This window comes from Etheostoma spectabile, chromosome 2 (assembly GCF_008692095.1).
Source record: "Etheostoma spectabile isolate EspeVRDwgs_2016 chromosome 2, UIUC_Espe_1.0, whole genome shotgun sequence".
Lineage (NCBI taxonomy): Eukaryota > Metazoa > Chordata > Actinopteri > Perciformes > Percidae > Etheostoma > Etheostoma spectabile.
In genome coordinates this window covers 16,663,733-16,680,470 of record NC_045734.1, presented here as the reverse complement: position 1 = coordinate 16,680,470, position 16,738 = coordinate 16,663,733, and the positions used below count along the sequence as shown (strand labels likewise).

The window sequence follows — 16,738 nt, the reverse complement described above, 5'->3', positions numbered from 1 at the left end:
TGTGTGTGTGTGTGTGTGTATATATATATATATACACACACACATACATACAAAAAGGAAACTGGTGTGAATTAGTTCTTTACTTTTTATTGATAATGACAAAAATCTTTTTTGAAAAGGCAAAAAAACTTGTTCTCGTTCAGCTCTTGCTTTTTTCTTCCCCTCTGTCTCCAATGTCTGTTTTCTCTTAGACACTGGAGTAGTCTGTAACTGTGTCCGTCACTTTCCGTCTCTCTGTCTCTCTCTCTCTCGCTCTCTCTCTCTCCTGCCCTCTCTGCTGTTGGGAGGGTGAAAAAAAAAAAATTTGCCGAAAAACTTTTGTCTGAGCAGAATGCAGTTAGCTCACATGTTATTCTTGTCTGTATGCTTCACATTGTATTACCATACCCATCTTCTTCAGCTTCTCCATTCAGCAGCTAATGTAAGTGAACAAATTACACTGACGGGCTTTTGGGGGTGTCCTTGGGTGGTTTATGAAAGGACGACAGGGGTTTAGGTTTAAAAGGTTTACAGAGAAGATTAGCAGGGTAGAGAAGGCTGGATGAACTCCTTTGGGATGTTGGAAAGGGGCTGAGTGGACTACAATAAGTTTGTTATAGCTATTTATTTTTGAATTTGCTTTATTCCCCCCCCCCCATTTTTTTTCTTTTCTTTTAATCTGGATTTCTTTTAATATTTGCTATCAGGGTATGCTGTCATTTAGGCTCTCTTCAAGGATGCCTTTGGACTGTAAATGAAAGCTACAAGCACCTTATAACCGGACTTGTCCTGCACGAGGCTGAAAGAGGGGGGTTGCATTTTCAGGACATATCCATATCCACAACCATTCAGACAAATCTTTTAAAGTGAAGTATTATTGTTCACGGTGTCAGCAGTATTAACCATTTACAACACACAACCCAGATAGATTAAACGCCAGCATGAACCTGAACTCTGATTTCTGAGGATTCAGGGAAGTCCCTCCATTGTTCTCCTCTGACCACCTCATGCTGGACTGCTCCGTGTCTTTGCTCGGTTTATTTTGTTCTTTATCTTGCGTGTATGGTTATTGGTGTAATAGGCAGCACCCTAGGTCCCCTAACTCCCAGCTCTTCTACTCCCTCAGTGCAGCACCACTTCTTTGTGAGAACACCCCCAGAGCTCTAAGTGAAATGCATGTGTTAATTACAGTTTCTTTTCCATAAGAAGAAAAACACAGTTTGAAAAGAGCAGCACCTGATTGAATAAAAAGGATGTTCTTGACTGTACCATCTTGGTGTGCCATGTCCTTCTTTCTATAGACTGCTGATTAAATAAGGAATCAGCTCTGGAGCTGCATATTGTACAATAATCACATGATATAGTAGACATGTTATTAGGCAAATGCCGCTATACTTGTCTTTGTGTAAATAGTGTAGCCTTAATATCAAAAGGAAAAAACAAAGAATTCATTTTACTTGCTGCTTAGATCTTTTAGGGTGAGTAGACAATTTATTTTATTATTATTGTGATTTTGAATTTTCTGTTGTAATGCTACATAGCACAAGTGTTTGTCCACTGCTTTAAAGTCAAAATGTTTCCATCAAATAAAAATGGGCTCAAGGATTGTAGGTCAACCCCTTGAGAAAGTATGAATCAGTTTACCATAATAACATACTAAGGCTGGCCAACAAAATTGTCTCTCACTCCAACTATGTCTTAAACAGTAAATACAAATTGATACCTTCAATTGGAGACACAGAGTCAAACTAAAGCACTCTTGAGCACCAGTCAATCTTAAAATGTAACAGCACTTAATCCCAAATCAAATGTACGTTGAAGGGTCTTGAATATCGTTGAATATTGCTTTTAGTGATTGTAACGTTACGTGAAGTGTGCGTATTGTTGTTGTCTTTAGTTTTTGTCTTTGTTGATGAAGAAGAAAAACTCAGTTTGAAAAGAGCAGCACCAATTGGAGCAGCAGGGATGTAAGAAAAAAAAAATTGCCATCATCATCATCATCTTAAAACATGTAGAATTGTAAAATGCTTATTAGCAAATGTTTGCATGTTAGCCTAACACACTAAATTGAAGTTAACATGGTAAACATTAGTACCTGCTACACATTAGCATGTTATCATAGTGATTGTGAGCTTGTTGGTTAGTGGTGAGCTTAGCATGCTGAACTGAGCATTTAGCTCAAAGCACCACCCTGCTAGCATGGCTGTAACATCTTGCATATAATGATTTTAAAGCATTGACAACAAAGTATTTTCAAGTTTTCACTTTAAGCAGAAAAGTAAACAAACTGAATGTTCAAAGCAGGCTTGAGTTTGATTTCTGGAAACAATTTTTGAAAGTGACAAAAACTAAATTTGATCCAAATGTGCATTTCAATAAAACAATAAAATTAGATAGTTTAAGAAAATCACAAGCAATTGTACATTTAAAGTACTCTTAGTTTAGAGAATATACTGTCAATAAAGGGGCACTCCCACGATGTAGTATTGCACATACAGTAATTCCATAAAACTGGGGAACTCAGAGAGGCAGATTAAAATAGTGTGCTTTAAATTAAAGCCACAACTGCAAGATACCCTGACTTCAGGCCCCAAGCAGGTTGCCAATTACAGGGGAGCCAGGGGGAGCTCGGATCCTCTTAATAAGACATGATGCTTTATGAAATTTTGAGGGGGCTCTTAAATATCCAATGCATTCTGTTATGCATTTCCATTTTTCTTGTATCTTCATCATTGGTGATCATGCATTAAATCAGGCTATTATTGATGTATGATTCATGCATGAGGTGATTTGTTACTAATTTGCTTTATAAAGGTAGAGTTGGCACACTGGTCCCATGTATAGGTCAAGCTCCAAATATGTTTGATCTTACAATTCCCTAAATTCAATTGAAACATTTCCCTCCTTTCAAAATCTGTGTCCCCAGTTAGTAACCCAGGCTGTAAAAATGTGCAGGCTCCAGAGACAAGATAAATAGCAGCAACAATATACACTCAAAGTGCTTTTACCCTGGGCTTCATGATTTATAATTTTAGGTTTCTTTGCAATAAGTTTATTTTAGACTTTAATGGCTATGTCACTAAAATATTTATCTTTAAGTTTTAAAATTGCTCAAAGGCACTATAAAGTATATGGCTAGAATTTGCACAAAAATAAGCAAAGCCCTGCATTATCAATTCAGCTGCAAGTAACGAGGATGATGATGATTAAAGGCTGAAGCAACATTTCCAAACACCTTTGGCCTGAACATAAATGTGCTCACTCAACTGTACCTACCACGCAACAGTGTTTCCGTGCAGTTTAGAACGGCCTATCAATTGTCACTACAATTACTGCAATTGTCAAATAAACCAATTAATTTGTGTGTGTGTGTGTGTGAGTAATTTGTTTTTTGCAGTTGTTATGTGATATATAGACACAAAATGGTAAACAAAATTCAGAGTATTAATGAACTTAGTACACATATAAGATGTGGTTTGCATTTGTATGTTATTTTCACAAACCTAACAGAAAAAAACAAACTTTGTATGAGTTGATTGATTATTCTGGTTAGTTTTAATGCCATCAAATGACTTACAGTGGTCAAGATAATCCGATATTCTAACCTGTGGCATTCTTGAACTAAAAATGACATTTTATATATATATAATATGTGTGTGTGTGTGTGTGTGTGTGTGTGTGTGTGTGTGTGTGTGTGTGTGTGTGTGTGTGTGTGTGTGTGTTTCTGGCAACTGTATTTAGTTCCTTCTCTTTTTTTCTGCATTGCATCATTTTGTAATGGTTCATTATGATCAGTGCTCAACCACACAAGATGAAATCTCTTTATTGCACAAGATGAGACCTATAGCCTACAAAATAATAATGTTTAATATATTACACAGAATAAGAGTATTTTATTTTACTCGGCCCTGTGGTTCCACATCATCAGTCTACATCCGGACACGCTCAATTACGTAGTTCGCGTTAGTCGAAGGTGAGTAAGCAAAGTTGAACATGAACAGAATCAGATAAACCTCCAAGACTGCACTGCAACACTTTCCATCTCTTGAATGCAATGCTACAGTGTATGGCCAAAAACAAGACGCAGTGCACCGAATTAGAGGGGATTAGATTAGATCAGACACAGAGGGACAGCTGCCACCAGACAGAAAGAAAAACAAAAACAGAGAGAGTGAACCCAACACAGAGAACCAGGCTGATGACAAGTACATAAAAAAATAAGCAAGCACAATTTGAGGATGTTGTCACTATTACGCTGAACAACAGACGAAAATAATACCACATCTTCTTTCTTACCATAGTATATAACCTTTTTTCCTTGCCATGTCATGTATGTGAATGAAGAAAAGACCCTCATACTCTTATTCTGAATGTTTAAGGCGGAAGTGTAGTGTTTTACAAACTTTCTGATGACGACATTACGGTTTGCGGTTTTTGCAACATACAAACAGAAACCCACAAAACACCTCGCTGTAACCATTAAAACCTTTGTCACCAATCGTTTTGCCAGCTTCCGTATAGCTCAACATTGGGCGTTTATTCCGCCAAGAGAGCAACGTCTTTACTCCCGTCGATTTTCCGTCAAGCTCTTCGCGGGATGACAACAAACTATAAGCTAACAGCTAACCTTAGCTAAGCTAACGACAAGCAAACTCTTTCACTCTCTTATTATTATACATCCATGGTTTAGCTCCAGTCGAGGCCTGCAAAGTGTCGGTCACCCTCAGAGTGAAGTGGACACTCTCATGGTGGTATCAGTTCAATGGGGAACTGCCTGTTTTCACAAGGTGCGGATGACCTCTCGCTGCTGAACGAGTCCGAGGGGGACAGTCTGCCTGGAGAGCCTCCGCCGCCCTACCAGGTGAGCTGCTGGGGCTCGAGTCAAATACACTCCGGGGATTTAAGAGCATGTCATGCACCTCAGTTATTTTTGTATGCCATTAAATAAAGTATACATATCAGTGATTATCATGCCAGTCAGGTATGATAATCTGACGTGAAGTAGGCTAAGTACTGTTGTACAAATTTGAGACACTTGAGTATTTTCATTTTATGCAATTTTATACTTTTAATCAAATGCATCTAGGAGAAAAATGTTGTTGTTTTTTCTCTACATTTGTCTGACAGCTTTAGTTACTTTTTAGATTACACTTTTTCAAATCTTTCCTGGCCAGTAGAAACCATGTAACTCCAAATTTGGTGATTTTTTCTTATTTTTCTGATAAACTAAAGGATCCAATGTTACTTTTGTGAATTGAGAAAATTATTATTATTGATATTATAATATATAATCAAGGGGTTTCAAACATATGGAATTTGGGCCAGAACTGGCCCACCAAACGGTCCAATTTGGATTACTGGATGACTTTGCAAATTGTGAAATTTGCAGAGAAGTCATTAGTTCCAATATTCCCATTTGTCCACTTGGGGTCGTTCTGTCCTAATAAGAGTAATAGGCCTTATGCCGAAAGGAGAAAAGTGGACAGGGCTTTCCAAGATTGACCAGTTCCTATTTGTTTACAGAGGGAAATGGAACCAGTATTATTAGTGTGTTCACAGCACCTTTCCGTGCTCAAGGAATATACTATATATATATTTTATTTTATTCTTTTCTTTTTTTTATTTGGTGTCACTATCAGCCTAATTTCCGTTTCCAACCAGAGCAGAATACAATTGAAAACTGATAGGCTACATATTGTGCAGATTGCACTTAATTTTCCTGAGATATCCAAGGCTGTTTATCAACTTTATTGGACATAGATTGTTCATTAATTGCGGAAATTTACAGAATGTACCATCTTGTACCCCTTTAGACTTAAGGAAAGGGAGAAATTTGGAGGTTTTATTTATTGGTTATTATGCAATGGTTGTACTGGTCTTGCACACTTGATATCAAACTGGGTTTTATGTGGCCCATGAACTAAAATCAGTTTTGACACTCTTGAGGAACTCTCTTGGTTTAGCTGGAAAATGAATTGTTGTGAAGCTGAAAACAAGGCTGTTTTTCTGAGCTCATGAAAAGTTTGCATTTTAGAGATATGTGGTTCTCACAGTACAGCGGCACTACAAACATATGATGATGTCATTGCTGAAGATTAACTACCCAACAGTATATAAAGGAGTTACATTAGCACAACCTTAAACAACAGTAAACAGTCATTCTGGGATTCTGGGATGACTTTTACTTGTATTTTCACAATGTGGAATTGTATTAGTACTTTTACTTAGAGTATTTCTTCCTATTACTGCTGTTAGTATACTGTTAGCACTCAGTATTAATGTACAAGTCACAGAAACGTCTATGAAATTACAAAAGCCCTGGACGAGACAATTTGTTCAGGTTGGGATTTTAATTTGGAAGTTGGAGTTCTTCATGTCACAGGTACACTTTTAAGAATGGGTGAAAACAATATTATAGTTAAACTTGTTATTGTATAATAGCTAGAAGAGGCATAGTCACACTGCTCTAAATCAGACTACAATGCAGACATCATGTGAGCTATATATAAAAATATTATGACAACCAAAATCCCAATCACAAGACCAAGACTTCAATAACAGTTATTTTATTTCATCTACTACTACTTGTAAGATGGGCCATTCTGTTGATGTTGACAAAAGCACAGGGTAATTGCAATGTCTGATGTCCCTCAATGACTTTTCAAACTGATGTGATCAGCTTGCCAAATGTCAGTATCAGCCTCAGCAATCTGTTTGGCTGTAATGCAAAGGGGGCATTGGCATATTTAAAATCCCCTTTTAAGAAGACTTGCTACATAAATGATGCAGGTTGTCTTCTGTTCCTTCTTTCCAGGAGCGCACCCAGCCTTTGCCAGTGTACCATCCCACCCCAGGGGAGAGTCGTCTGGCTCATCAGCTGACCGAGGAGGAGCAGGTCCGCATTGCCCAGCGCATTGGTCTGATCCATCACCTGCCCAAAGGCATCTTTGACCCGGGCTCTGACCCCTCTGACAAGAAAGTTAAAGAGTGAGTCTAAAATGTGATTAGTCTTTTAGTTTTATTCTTTTGTTGTTGTTATTGTTGTTTTAAATACTCACAAAGGACTGGTTAATGTTTGTACCATTTTGTAAATAAAGCTGTACTCTGAGCTTTTGGTCAAAATGGGATCCTGTCATATTAAGCAAAATAATACTTTTTCATAAAACTAAAAATTGTACAGCAGTGGACTTTCAATAAAGATCAGAACAGACACATGCACACACATCACTGTTGTGACAGTAAAATAAATAATAATAATGTATACTTTATTAATCCTGCAATGGGAAATTACAATTTACACTCTGTTGTTATTACACACACGCTTAGTACACATGCACTTACACATTCTCTAAATGGAGAGAGTGAGGGGGCTGCCCATGGAAAGGCGCCCCGAGCACTTGGGGGTTCAGTGCCTTGCTCAAGAGCCCAGGGGGTGAATTGGCACCCCTCCAGCTACCAGTCCACTACCGTATGGTGGTCCGTATTGGGACTTACGGTTCCCAACCCAAATCCCTACTGCCACCCTGGCAGTAGGGACCAATGGACCAACAGATCCCGTTGCTCTGGACGGAGACCAGTGAAGTCTATTAGAAGCACTTTTCCGGTGACAGCTGAGCGTTGACGACGTAGATGTGACTTGAGCAACCTGTCTGAAAGTTGTAAGTCTCCGGGTAGCTGTGCCAAGAGAAATTTAAATCATTCTTAATCTTGGAGAGACGGAGAGTGTATTTATATGTAAGGAGATAAGGTAGGCACAGGCTAATTATTGCTAACTAAAATGCTAGTAAACATTAGTAATTTAACCTAAACAGCTAATGTAAGTCAAAACTGTCTGCAAGCTTCTCCTGACTATACGGTAATTCCCCTACTGTTTTTTTATTTATTTATTTTAATTTATTTTTTTACTTTACAAACATGTTATATATTGATTGAACAATTTGGCACATTGTGGTCCACAAACCCCGTGCTATTAACTTGGTATGCTAGGTACCTGAGCAGTTTTTGCATGTGCTATCTACAAAGGGTTGTTTCTAGCCTTTAAAGTTTTATAATGGTAGTTAACCCTTACTTGTCGGTGCTTCTCTCGAAATTTGACAATTCAGCAAGTTGCGTAGTCATTGGCCTTATTGTAAAACATAAGTACTCAGCTAAGTGTTGCAGAGCTTAGCAGACGTCTTTCACCACGGTTGTCATGTTGCACGACCTCCGTTGTTCCTCTGCTGTGCAGTAAATCGTGTGGTTATGACACAATCATTTGCCTATTTTTACAATAACGTCTGGTACGGACCATAATGTGAGCTACAAGGTAATGGAACATTTTATAGATTGTTGTGTTTCTTTAGAAATAAACAACATACAAATAAGAGTCTTTAAACGCTTCAGATGTAAAGTTATTTGCTGTCAAAGCGGTGCCAAAATGAATGGCAGTCAATGGAATGCTAACGGAAGGTGATTGCTTATTAGCATCAAAATGGCTCCATAGGAGCTCCGCTTAGAGAGGAGAGGCTTACCCACTTGGATATCAGATGCCATCTTATTAGTAAATTGGCTTCCAGTGGCCATCTGGAATAAAGAAACATTGTACCCCAAATTAAAAAAAATTTGCGTATTGGGATATTTTCCCCCTAATTGACCAGAAAACAAGAGGCGGTTGATGTTCACACGCTTCTGGGGCGCCTTTCTAGAGCGTTTACAATTCCACATTTTGCTGTAGAATTAATTGTCACAAAAATAATTGCGATTAAAAATATAATTGTCTCTTTCAGTCAAATTTAAAAAAATATGTAATTATACATTACTTTTTTTAAACAAATTAAAGTTTTGAATGAATTCCAGGATACATATTCTGGTTAAATATCACTGTCATGTGACCCTCTGATAATTTAATAACACAAATACACAGCCTATGAATTAAGCCATGCCTCTTTATTTGCTTAAAACATTGTTTCCAACTGTATCCCCATTGTTATTTGTGTTGCTATGAACATGTAAAGGGTCAAGTGCCAACAACTAACAATTGAAATAATCATAAAAATATACAGTCTGACCAATAATCACTTATAAAATTAAAAATTGGCATATCTAAACAAAATCAACAATTACCAATCACACGTCTTAATACCATAGCTAATGTTAGCAATTAATTGTTGCTAAACAAAGAAACTGCAATTATTTAAAGTAATTAGCAATTAGACAGTTATGCAGTACTTGTTGCAGGCCTACTCCTTTCACAAGCAAAAACCACAATGACACAAGTGACACAATGAATTATAAATTTACTTTTACTTTCTCTCTCCACCAGGTGTGTGATTTGCATGATGGATTTTGAGTATGGCGATCCCATTCGGTTCTTGCCCTGCCTTCACATCTACCACATGGATTGCATTGACCCCTGGCTGATGCGCTCCTTCACCTGCCCCTCCTGCATGGAGCCGGTAGATGCGGCCCTGCTGTCCTCTTACGAAACCAATTGAGCAGCCCCATGATGGCTGCTCCTGCCTAAAAGTAACTGCATCTTTTTAGCCCAAACTGGTCCTAGCTGTTCAAACAGGTAGCCATGTGATGTGGCATTATGCAGATGTTCGGAGGGTGTTTTAGGATGCAGACAGGTGTGGATAGCTGTGCCCTACAGGAAATTGCTTAAGTCTGATATCCACCTATTTGAGCTTTGGAAACTCTTTGCCTTTTACAGTAGGACAATGTGCCAAATCAAGCTAGATGAAGAATAAGGAAAGCTGTACACGTTGCACATCATATCTGCAAATTAATTTCACTTCTGAATGACTGACAGATTTGTATGGTTATTAAATGCATGTCAGCAATGTAATTTACTTCCCCTTTTTAGATGTAATGTGCAATAAGTAATATTAAGGGAGAAAATGCAGAAAATCTCTTGGTCATGTGAAGTTACCATGTTTCTCAAATGAACTTGTGGCCTTGAATGTCACAAAAACAAAGGCCTCTCTACTGATATGCAATCACAAAACACAGAAAAATCTGTTTTTCTAAACAAAGTTCGATACCAGTGTGCAATACCTGTCACCTTCATGGGAATACTGGTATAGCTGTCTTTTTTAATTTGTGTCTGTTCTTTTGTATCTGTCCTTTTAATTGTGTTGTATGTTTTTGTTTTGTTTTCTAAATTGACCTAATGATAAAAGTAATCTATCTATCTAAAGTTGTGCTATGAGGTCCCATGACTATTCATGTCTACAGTGCTGGGATATACAGTATAATGGTGTCATTTTAGATAGAAGGTATTTGAAGATTTAATCTATTTTATTTGACTAGGGTCTTGTTGTTGGTACTGTAGTTTTTTACTTTAAAGCTGCTTTTATAAATGTGGATCTATTTTTTTGTCTTTTCAGAATATGGATCCTGTCCTTTGCCTTGCCTTTCTTTTTTGATTTAACTCAGTGTGTTTTTTTTCATTGTTTTCTGTCATTGACATTTACAAAGACAAGATATGCTGTGCAATCCCCCTTTAAGCACCTTGGGATACCATTTGGCACTCTGTAGCATGCAGATTGTGTGTGTGTGTGTGTGTGTGTGTGTGTGTGTGTTTTACACAGATGGTGGGTAGAGATTGGTATGTTAAGGTAACATGGTAAATTAAACATGTCAGAAGTAAACATTGTTGTAGTTCCCCTCCATCTAATTTTAAGCTTGGGGTTAGGTTTTGATTTGTGATGATGGCCTTCTTACAACTAGTAATGCATTTCCAGTGCCCCTGGGTCTGGTCAAACAAACATGCTTTAATCTTTTGGTATTAGGCATGTACTTTCTGATGCTGGCTGCATAACGTATAGCACAAACAAGTATAATGCTGAAAGAGAAGGTACAGCAGTAGAAAGGAATGCATCCTGAATGTAAAGCATCATTTCAGCTTGTTAAGATGTTTGGCATTATAGGGGACAATAAGAGGACATTTCTGATTTACTCTGGCTGCTGTGCCTTTTAAAGTTGAGGTGAAGCCAATTCCTGTGAAGTACAATCATTTCTTGTTTTTCTTTTAGTTGTCCTCAAGGGGGAAAACTGATAACAGCACTATACTGATTTGTGTCATGATGAATGAGGTCAGAAACCAGAAAAAAAAAAACAGAAATTTGTTCTGGTTGCTATTAACCGTTTGTTTTAATTTATGTGTGCCACTGGTGTGAACAGTTTAGGAAAAAGTAGGAAACCACAATAAAAGTGGATACCAAATTTACCAAAGAATGATGTGTTGTCTCTTTGTGTGAACGCCATCATAGATGGTAGATGGCCTACCAGCAGTTGTGTTCATTAATTGTCCAATCAAATGGACAGGACATTTTCCCCAGTGTCTTACCAGGAACTATTAGAGGGCCAAGAGGCAAAAAAGTAGCAGGATCCTGGTCAGGTGCCAACACCTTAGTGCAAATGTCAACCAGCTGGACCCAGAACATCAGCAGTGTCATTCCCATCACAAGAAAATAGCATACAGTCCCAACTCAAGCACAGACAAATAGTAAGAAAGGAGCGGTACCTTCTTTCAACAAAATTTTATTACAAATGACATATTTACAGGATTAAAAGCAAATTTATTGCACATTTTTATGCACACTGGATAACAGTGTTAGACAGAAAAAAGAATTAAAAAATCATTACAGTCAGCTTTTATAAAAAGAAATATAGAGTATTTTGTCATTTCAAGTATTACAAGTTGTTGTCTTACAGAAACAGACAAACACATGGTATTTTTTGTGTGTATCTTCACTAAAAAGCATAGATTCCCATACTGACTGTGACCAGAGCCACAAAAAGTCCGAGCACCATCCTGAGCAGTGGGGTAGTTTTGATGATGGCTTTGGGGATCTGGCGTGTATTTACTGATGTGGAGTGTGTTGAACATGTCTGCGGCTCGTTTTCAGTGACACTCAGCAACATCTGCAAACCGTCAAAGACCTGTAAAAACAAAGGCAAGAACGCTCATCAGCTTCTTCTGACAGTTTTTTTGCAAGATCTTTGCAAGAATTGCAAGATCAAAAGGTAAATCTTGTAAATTCACAATGACATTTCTGGTTTAAGGTTACTAGCTCTGCATCTTCGCTCTGTACCTGAATGTTTAATTCAAACGCTCTGACAGCCTCCTCCAGCACGCCATTCCTCTCCTCTTCCGTCAGCTCCACGCTGTTCATCCGGCTGCGATACAGCTGTTTGAACAGGTTGGGGCTGGACACACCGGGGAAGGCGAAGAATGACAAACCTTCACTGCCCTTTAGCCCCATGGACTTCTGGGCAATTCGACCCAGTACCTGCCCTCCAGACAGGTCACCTAGGTACCTAGTGTAAGCATGGGCAACCAAAAATTCTGGGTTTTCTTTACCAATCTAAAAAAGAACAGGAATAAAAAGTGTTATTTCAGTATTAAAATGATTGTGTGTGAGATATACAGTATATATATAGATATATATATATAGATCTGGTACAATGACACATACTTGTCTGAGTCTGTGGCAGTATCTTTTAGTGGCTGCAGGGACAACAATCTTCTCTCTCCAGTCCTGGCCATAGAAGTATTCCAGGTCTTTCTTGATGGCCTCCAGTCTGGCCAGTTCACTCGGGAAGTAAATGGGTGCAACACTGGGGTGGTTGGAGTTCCTGTCCATCTCTTCCTCCAAGGCCTGGTAGACCTCATACAGCGAGCACAGAAGGAGCTGGAGAAAAATAGGAGGAGGAGAGGTGGTGTCAGACAAGAAGATCACAGTTGCTAATAGCTTACCATAGAAAAAGGTATGAACAAATGTAAGATCATGCAATTAAAAAAAAAGAAAGATTTAAAATATATTTTACCTTGTACTGTGGCAGGGTGACCTTTCCCTTCTGGAAGCTCAGCATCAGTTCTGTGTTTTCTGCCCTGACGTGACTATCCTTTGTCACCTTTTTGATTTGTTCTGACAGATCCCTGCAAAATGAAAGTGAGTAAGATGTCAAAGAGGGCAGCATGAAATAAGTGTAAAGAAAAAATATGGGACTCCAAAGTACAGAAGATAGACCTTGTTTGAATACACTGTTTGAATTACTGCACCTATAACTGTTTGTCTAATGTAGGCAACGTGCAGCAGCTGATAAAAACAAAGTCAGCACATACTGCACTAGAAGCCTACTTTCGGATGCTGCCTTGCCAAAGCAGATAAGATCATCCAAACTTGGTGTAAGTTTACAGAAATGTACAGTTTGAAGATAATAATGTATGAGTGTTTCAAGGAATTTTGCAGTGACCGGGGGTGAAGTGTGAATGCAAAGATTTAGAGATACAATAAATCAACGCAGCTCATTCTTACCTGTCAGTCATCTGCTCTGATGTTGTCTGAGTCTTCTTCTCTGAATCCATCGCAGCCCTGTAAAAAGTCAAGGTGTCAGAAAAGTGCTTTTGCAGGCCATCTTCCAATATAATGAAGTAAAACGTCAGCAAGAGGTTATGAAATTCAAAGTATGACAAAAACAGCAATGAGGATATTGTGTTTTACTCACCTGTTAGGACAACGTTCCAAAAGTTTGATCTATGTTCACAGGGATTCACAGTTTTCTTGCTGGATGTGCAGTACAGTTTGTGCTCTGTGTGTGACTACAGTCTTCTCCCCGCTTTTATACGTTCCTACTCTGCCTCCTCCCTCTAGCAGCTGAATGAAAACAGGAACTCAGCCTCACAAAGCCTCTAAACATGATATGGCAACTTCAGCAAAAACAGTAGGAGGGACTGAGAGTTAACATGATGCAGCAACTTTGAGAACAGCTTGGAAATTTTTTGAGGGTGGGACTCTGGGGCTTAGCATGAGTATGGAAGTTTCAGTAATGCCCTGGAAAACCAGGAAGAGGGAGGGCTTAGTGCTTCACATGACAATGCAGCTTTGGAGTTCTAAAGTTGGATCAGACAAGAGGTGGAGCTGACTTACCATGACTGTATACATTTCTGAGGCCAGAGAGACGAAGTGTTGAAACAGTGACTAATGTCAAAGAGAGAGTTGGAGTATCAAAACAATGCACCAACAGTTTTCAGTTAATCAGTAACATGAACAAGTTTAACCACGTTCCTAGATCACAAGTCTGTCAAAGTTCACATGAAAAGAATAGTTTGTCAGCAGAACAAGGGGCAATAATGAGAAAGTAGAGCAGTGTTGAGTCAGGCAGCAGAAGCTGCTGCTATGATTTTCTCCATAATAACAACTGTTGAGATTAAAGTTACACTGATTGATGAAAATCATTTGGCTCCATATTCTTTTTGTAAATACTCTTAGTGACATAAAAACTAAGATAAAATCATTTCATTTGAAATTATTTCTACCGAAGCCTTACTGTAAAATAGTGTGGGGAAAATAATTGAATTCTTGACCACAACCAATGACTGAGCCCAACCTACAATTATCAAACACATTTCGAGAGGATCATTTTATGTATAAACTAAAAATTTGTCTCCGAACTAGAAGCACGTGCTTCTACTCAGCAAGACGTATCAATCAGTTCACTCACTCCATTCTTAACATGAATCAGCAGAGAGAGAGAGAGAGAGAGAGAGAGAGAGAGAGAGAGAGAGAGAACTAAACGTGAGTCAGCAACTTTTCCTCCAGTATCAGATCAGTCAACCGAGAATAAGTTGTTTACCTAAGGCGAAAAAGGTGGCCCAACTCCAAGATTTTTTATTTATGGTTGTTAGCTACATGTTAGCTCGTTGTTCAGTCGACAAAACTAGATGTATCATACAAAAATGTTTCCCTGAATTAACGTTAGCGTTAACTGTCGCTGTAACCGTCGACGACAGACTTTGAACATGGCGAGACGTGACGTTATTAATTAAGTTAATTGTTAACTCACAGTCTTATCCGTTTGTTTTGATCGTGACCTAGCTTAGATTAAAGCGGACTCAACCCGTTAAAAAACCTAATACTTGCTGAGCAGACAGTCCCAAGTGTAGCCTACTGTGTATTATTAGCCTAGCTGGGTCATAACAAAAAATACCCGCTTTTAGAACAGTCATTGTTGCTAGGGTTCTTCATATCAACACGTCCGCGGTACCAAAGCAACAGGTAGGTCTACCGTCTAGCTACAGCAGCAAGTTACTCAAAATAGCCTAGCTACTATTTCTATATTTTTTTTTATTGGCCAAATGCAATATACAAGTAAACAACATTAGCACACAGAACAAATATAATTCATTCAGAAAAATATGTGATGAACACAAAGTGAGGATATTAAGGACTACTTGCATAAAATAAATAAAACAACAACATTTATACAGTAACACAACTAAAATCGTATTCAGGCAGAGGACTTGGAGGGGGAAAAGCACTATCCAAAAGCTTGATACTTTTTTGTTGTTTAACAAACTGAGTGACTTAAGTTTAGAATTAAATTCTACGAGAAAACGTAAAATAATTAGGTTATTAATTTTAAAAAATCTTTGTGAATCCAACATTTGGAATATGGAATAATGTAATTAATCAGACAAGAGAACCATTATCTGGATTATTATAGAAACAGATGATATTTCTAAGGTCAAAAGAGTAGACCATAGAGTTAGTGGATTTAAAAAGGTAAGCCTCCAAATTGTTTTGGATATTTCACAATCAAATACAGTTTACAAAATGTAGAGGAAGTGCTAATGTGGGAATATTTAGCAATAAGATAGTTAGCAGGGTATCAGTTTGCTTACCATGGCATTACCGTAGTCCTCGGTCTGACAAAAATCTTAAATAAAATAGACACAGGTTTAAATAAATCACATTTAATAATGAAATGGTCTCATACTCTAGCTGAATTATTTTTTAGGAGCTCATACTTTACATGAAATTCATTTCTGCTCTCTTGTCCCTGACTGTTGCAGATGGACGGTGAAGCAGGCCCAGTGTGTGGAGGCAGCCAGAGAGAGAAGAAAAGGTCATGCAAAGACTTAATGATGGAGGTTGAGGAGCTGGAGGAACCAGATTCGGATTTTGAGGAATGTATCACCAAGAAGCTTTACAAGGTGGACTCTGGGTCTGCACTGGAAGTTAGTGTTGGAGAAATTAGGTTTTTCAAATTATCTTTTATCTGCAACAGTTGTGATTATGGATGTGACAAATAATACACTTAATATATTCTGATATACAGTGGTGCTCATAAGTTTACATGCCGATGCTTAAGTTGACTAAAAAGAGAAATAAAAAAAATAATGTTTTGGAAATTTATCTTAATGACTATATTAAAAAATGAGGTAAAATCTAACCTTTAAGGACACCAGTTTTCGTTGTGAATGAATAATGTATTGTAAATTAATAAATGTTCTTCTTTAAAATAGAGGGGGCATAAGTATACACACCCCTATGTTAAATTCCCATAGAGGCAGGCAGATTTTTATTATTAAAAGCCAGTTATTTCATGGATCCAGGATACTATGCATCCTGATAAAGTTCCCTTGGCCTTTGGAATTAAAATATCTCTCAATGCATATCAAACTGGCTAATAGTCTAACTGAAATAAAACCATGCCAATCTCTATGTATGGGGTATGTGATGATGTGCGGCTATTTTAATTCCAAAGGCCAAGGGAACTTTATCAGGATGCATAGTATCCTGGATCCGTGAAATAACTGGCCTTTAATAAAAAACATCTGCCTGCCTCTATGGGAATTTAACATAGGGGTATGTATACTTATGCCCCCTCTATTTTAAGGAAGAACATTTATTTTTTTACAATACATTATTCATTCTCAAAGAAAAGTGGTGTCCTTAAAGGTTGCATTTTACCTAATTTTTTAATTAAG

At 37.9% G+C, this 16,738-nt stretch overlaps 3 protein-coding genes across 10 annotated transcripts in view; 2 read left to right on the top strand and 1 right to left on the bottom strand.

The window, feature by feature from the left end:
• The first annotated feature begins 4,376 nt into the window (after positions 1-4,376).
• On the top strand, positions 4,377-9,907 carry rnf11a (ring finger protein 11a). Of its 2 annotated transcripts, none has more exons than XM_032537435.1 (3): positions 4,377-4,840; positions 6,794-6,966; positions 9,281-9,907. In XM_032537435.1, exons 1-3 carry the CDS (start codon positions 4,742-4,744, stop codon positions 9,450-9,452), a joined length of 444 nt encoding a protein of 147 aa, XP_032393326.1. In that variant the 5' UTR covers positions 4,377-4,741; the 3' UTR covers positions 9,453-9,907. The 2 variants fall into 2 exon arrangements, with proteins under 2 accessions (XP_032393326.1, XP_032393336.1); XM_032537445.1 differs by lacking the exon at positions 4,377-4,840 and adding an exon at positions 6,255-6,361.
• A 1,797-nt stretch (positions 9,908-11,704) lies between these two features.
• On the bottom strand, positions 11,705-13,622 carry hmox1b (heme oxygenase 1b). The gene is made up of 6 exons (XM_032537430.1): positions 13,474-13,622; positions 13,284-13,340; positions 12,793-12,904; positions 12,441-12,656; positions 12,057-12,329; positions 11,705-11,904 (listed from the first exon to the last, which is right to left on the bottom strand). The coding sequence occupies exons 2-6, from the start codon at positions 13,331-13,333 to the stop codon at positions 11,716-11,718; spliced, it is 840 nt and encodes a 279-aa protein (XP_032393321.1). The 5' UTR covers positions 13,334-13,340; positions 13,474-13,622; the 3' UTR covers positions 11,705-11,715.
• An 848-nt stretch (positions 13,623-14,470) lies between these two features.
• The window catches only part of hmgxb4b (HMG box domain containing 4b), a 5,028-nt gene continuing 2,760 nt past the window's right edge, over positions 14,471-16,738 (top strand). Inside the window, exons 1-2 of one of the 7 annotated variants that reach the window (XM_032537378.1) lie at positions 14,471-14,543; positions 15,821-15,985. In XM_032537378.1, the coding sequence (XP_032393269.1) occupies positions 15,821-15,985 (165 nt within the window). In that variant the 5' untranslated portion in view covers positions 14,471-14,543. The other 6 variants (XM_032537394.1, XM_032537386.1, XM_032537369.1 and 3 more) reach the window with 6 other exon arrangements.

Coding starts and splice junctions, on each gene's coding strand:
- rnf11a (XM_032537435.1), top strand. CDS start 4,742: ATGGGGAACTGCCTGTTTTCACAAGGTGCGGATGACCTCTCGCTGCTG. Junction 4,841..6,793: donor AGCCTCCGCCGCCCTACCAG/GTGAGCTGCTGG, acceptor CCTTCTTTCCAG/GAGCGCACCCAGCCTTTGCC. Junction 6,967..9,280: donor TCTGACAAGAAAGTTAAAGA/GTGAGTCTAAAA, acceptor TCTCTCCACCAG/GTGTGTGATTTGCATGATGG.
- hmox1b (XM_032537430.1), bottom strand. CDS start 13,333: ATGGATTCAGAGAAGAAGACTCAGACAACATCAGAGCAGATGACTGAC. Junction 12,905..13,283: donor TCAGAGCAGATGACTGACAG/GTAAGAATGAGC, acceptor TTCATTTTGCAG/GGATCTGTCAGAACAAATCA. Junction 12,657..12,792: donor TCACCCTGCCACAGTACAAG/GTAAAATATATT, acceptor ATTTTTCTCCAG/CTCCTTCTGTGCTCGCTGTA.